Raw genomic sequence first — 2,251 nt, 5'->3', positions numbered from 1 at the left:
AGCAAATTCTCCAACAAATTGTTGTATATCGACACTTTTCTAAGGATTAACTTTAGACATTATTCTAAGTCTCGTAACAGAATATTCTTGACGATATTAATACTTTGGATTGTTAGAATCTTGTTCGTAAGCATCCATTGCATTTGTTATGTCTGTTTTATCAATCTGAGTATGTTTATCTTAAGTCTTTTCTCGTCTTTCGCTTTGGATATGAATAGAGTTTGGCGTTTTCTCTTGCTTGACATTGTTCGCCATAGACTTAATTTGCTTCGACAAAGACTAGACGAAATGCCTGGATATAATTATTATCTATATGCACATGATAACAAAACGGTTAAAACTGATAAAATAAAGTTCTTTACTAATTTATATAAAGATATAGCTGACATCATTGATCTGATAAAACCTGAAATTCATGCATCAGTAAGTATTATCTCTTGTATTCCGTGGCTTGATTTTTTGCGTTTTTTTATTTGTGATTAGAGCACACAAGTGTGTGTCATAATGTTAACTTATGTTGTGCTTTTTATTCCGATTCACAAGATTCTTAAAATTTGTTTTCATTTTTATGCATATAAATGCATGCATGCATGCATTCATAGTGAATGAATTACTACTTTGTTATTAATGCTGGTATTACTACAAGGTTAAAGAGGAGCACTTTTGCTGAAGGTCATGGGTTGAAATCCAGGCAAGCAAATTGAATTTTTATGGACTTAGTTTGCTTAGTAAATTGCATGTCAAATTAAATTATGCCACATGTATCCACCAATCCGCATTAGAGCAGCGTGTTGGAATAAACCATAATACCTTTTCCCCAAGAGAAGAAGAGGCTTTTGCCGAGTACAGTTTAATGACAAATAGTTTACAAATTTTCTAGTATTTTTTTAAAATTGTTATTGGTCAAAGTCGAAGTCAAAATATAATTTATTTTTAGTAGGATCTCACAAACCCTGTTTTCTTTCTTTTCAGATATTTATCAGTATTATCTGCGGTTTACCAAAATTGATTTTCAATGTTTATCATATATTATTGGTGGTCGAGGACCGTGTAAGTATAAACTTGATTGATTTTAAATTTATATTTTACATAATGTAGATTTTAATAAACATACTACTAAAATAAAAAAAGTTACGAGAACAATTGTAAAATCAGCAATCTATGTGAGTATGACATTAAATAGAACTATCAATTACTAGTTCAGGCTTGCAGCTTTGTCCGTGTTTAAGGGGGCAGGTCTTAGGTGTTCTATATTTTAATATTTTTTTATTATTATTTAGGAACCTATTGAATCTATTGGATTTCTCATTATACATATATGTCAAGTATGTTTTCTTCTATTTTCACCATGTATTGTGGTTGAGTTACATTTGATGGAAGTCGAAAAAATTCGGACTATCTTAATCCACCACCTTATATGTGAGACAGGTATTTAAAAACATTTATTTTGATTTATCCATCTTATAATATAAATAAAATTGATACAAATTCATATTACATTAAATAAATTAAGAATTAAAGTTACTAATCTTAATAAGGACTATGTATATATTATGGATATACTCGTTTATTAATTGTGCCTCACTGTATCATATCAGATAGAGATTAGCCTCATGTATATCTCATTATAGAGAGACGTACCAGTAATCATAAGTCTTGAAAAATATTCATAGAACGACTTTTTCATTATCAACAAATATGATTTGTTTCAGATCCAAAAACAAAAGAAGACATAGAAATATTTCTTACCTACACAAACATAAGGTCATTCCAAAGTAAAATATGGCGGTTTATACCATTAAATGTTTCACTACCAATAGAGATTGCCAATGTATGCTCATCTACGATTATCGTCTTAATTAACTTCACACATTTATACGGTTAGATGAAATAATAAATTATTATTTAATTACTAAGTATTTCAGCAAAATAAAGCTGTTAAGCTATTCATATGTGTCTTTTTTATTATTGGGTTATTTTATTAGCTTTTGTTATAAGCCAGTGCCACCAACCAATGGGTACTGGATTCGCAGGTACAAAAACGAGTACAATATCAATGACTTTTCACGTTCTTTATTATTGTATAAATACACTCGATAACACAATATTCGGCGATGTATATAATCTTTGCTAAGTGATTAAATTTTGTCGCGTGTCCACCATACCACAATAGTTAGTCTGGTAGAATAAGATTTAAGCCTTCTCCTTATCAGTGAAGTAGCGACAATTCCTAATACATAATAGTATTCGA

The 2,251-nt window shown here is 29.7% G+C and overlaps 1 protein-coding gene across 1 annotated transcript; it reads left to right on the top strand.

Annotated features, from left to right (window-relative positions):
* Nucleotides 1-210: 210 nt before the first annotated feature.
* Nucleotides 211-1,885, top strand: LOC126776618 (uncharacterized). The gene is made up of 4 exons (XM_050499268.1): nucleotides 211-423; nucleotides 973-1,050; nucleotides 1,281-1,428; nucleotides 1,713-1,885. Exons 1-4 carry the CDS (start codon nucleotides 211-213, stop codon nucleotides 1,883-1,885), a joined length of 612 nt encoding a protein of 203 aa, XP_050355225.1.
* Nucleotides 1,886-2,251: the final 366 nt, after the last annotated feature.

This window comes from Nymphalis io, chromosome 20 (assembly GCF_905147045.1).
Source record: "Nymphalis io chromosome 20, ilAglIoxx1.1, whole genome shotgun sequence".
Classification (NCBI taxonomy): domain Eukaryota; kingdom Metazoa; phylum Arthropoda; class Insecta; order Lepidoptera; family Nymphalidae; genus Nymphalis; species Nymphalis io.
Note: the sequence above shows the minus strand (reverse complement) of the source record. Positions and strands in the feature narration are given on the sequence as shown.

Excerpts from the sequence above, each read along its gene's own strand:
- LOC126776618 (XM_050499268.1), top strand. The coding sequence starts at position 211 with ATGAATAGAGTTTGGCGTTTTCTCTTGCTTGACATTGTTCGCCATAGA. Across the intron at positions 424-972 it reads AACCTGAAATTCATGCATCA|ATATTTATCAGTATTATCTG; the intron begins GTAAGTATTATC and ends CTTTCTTTTCAG. Across the intron at positions 1,051-1,280 it reads TATTGGTGGTCGAGGACCGT|GAACCTATTGAATCTATTGG; the intron begins GTAAGTATAAAC and ends ATTATTATTTAG.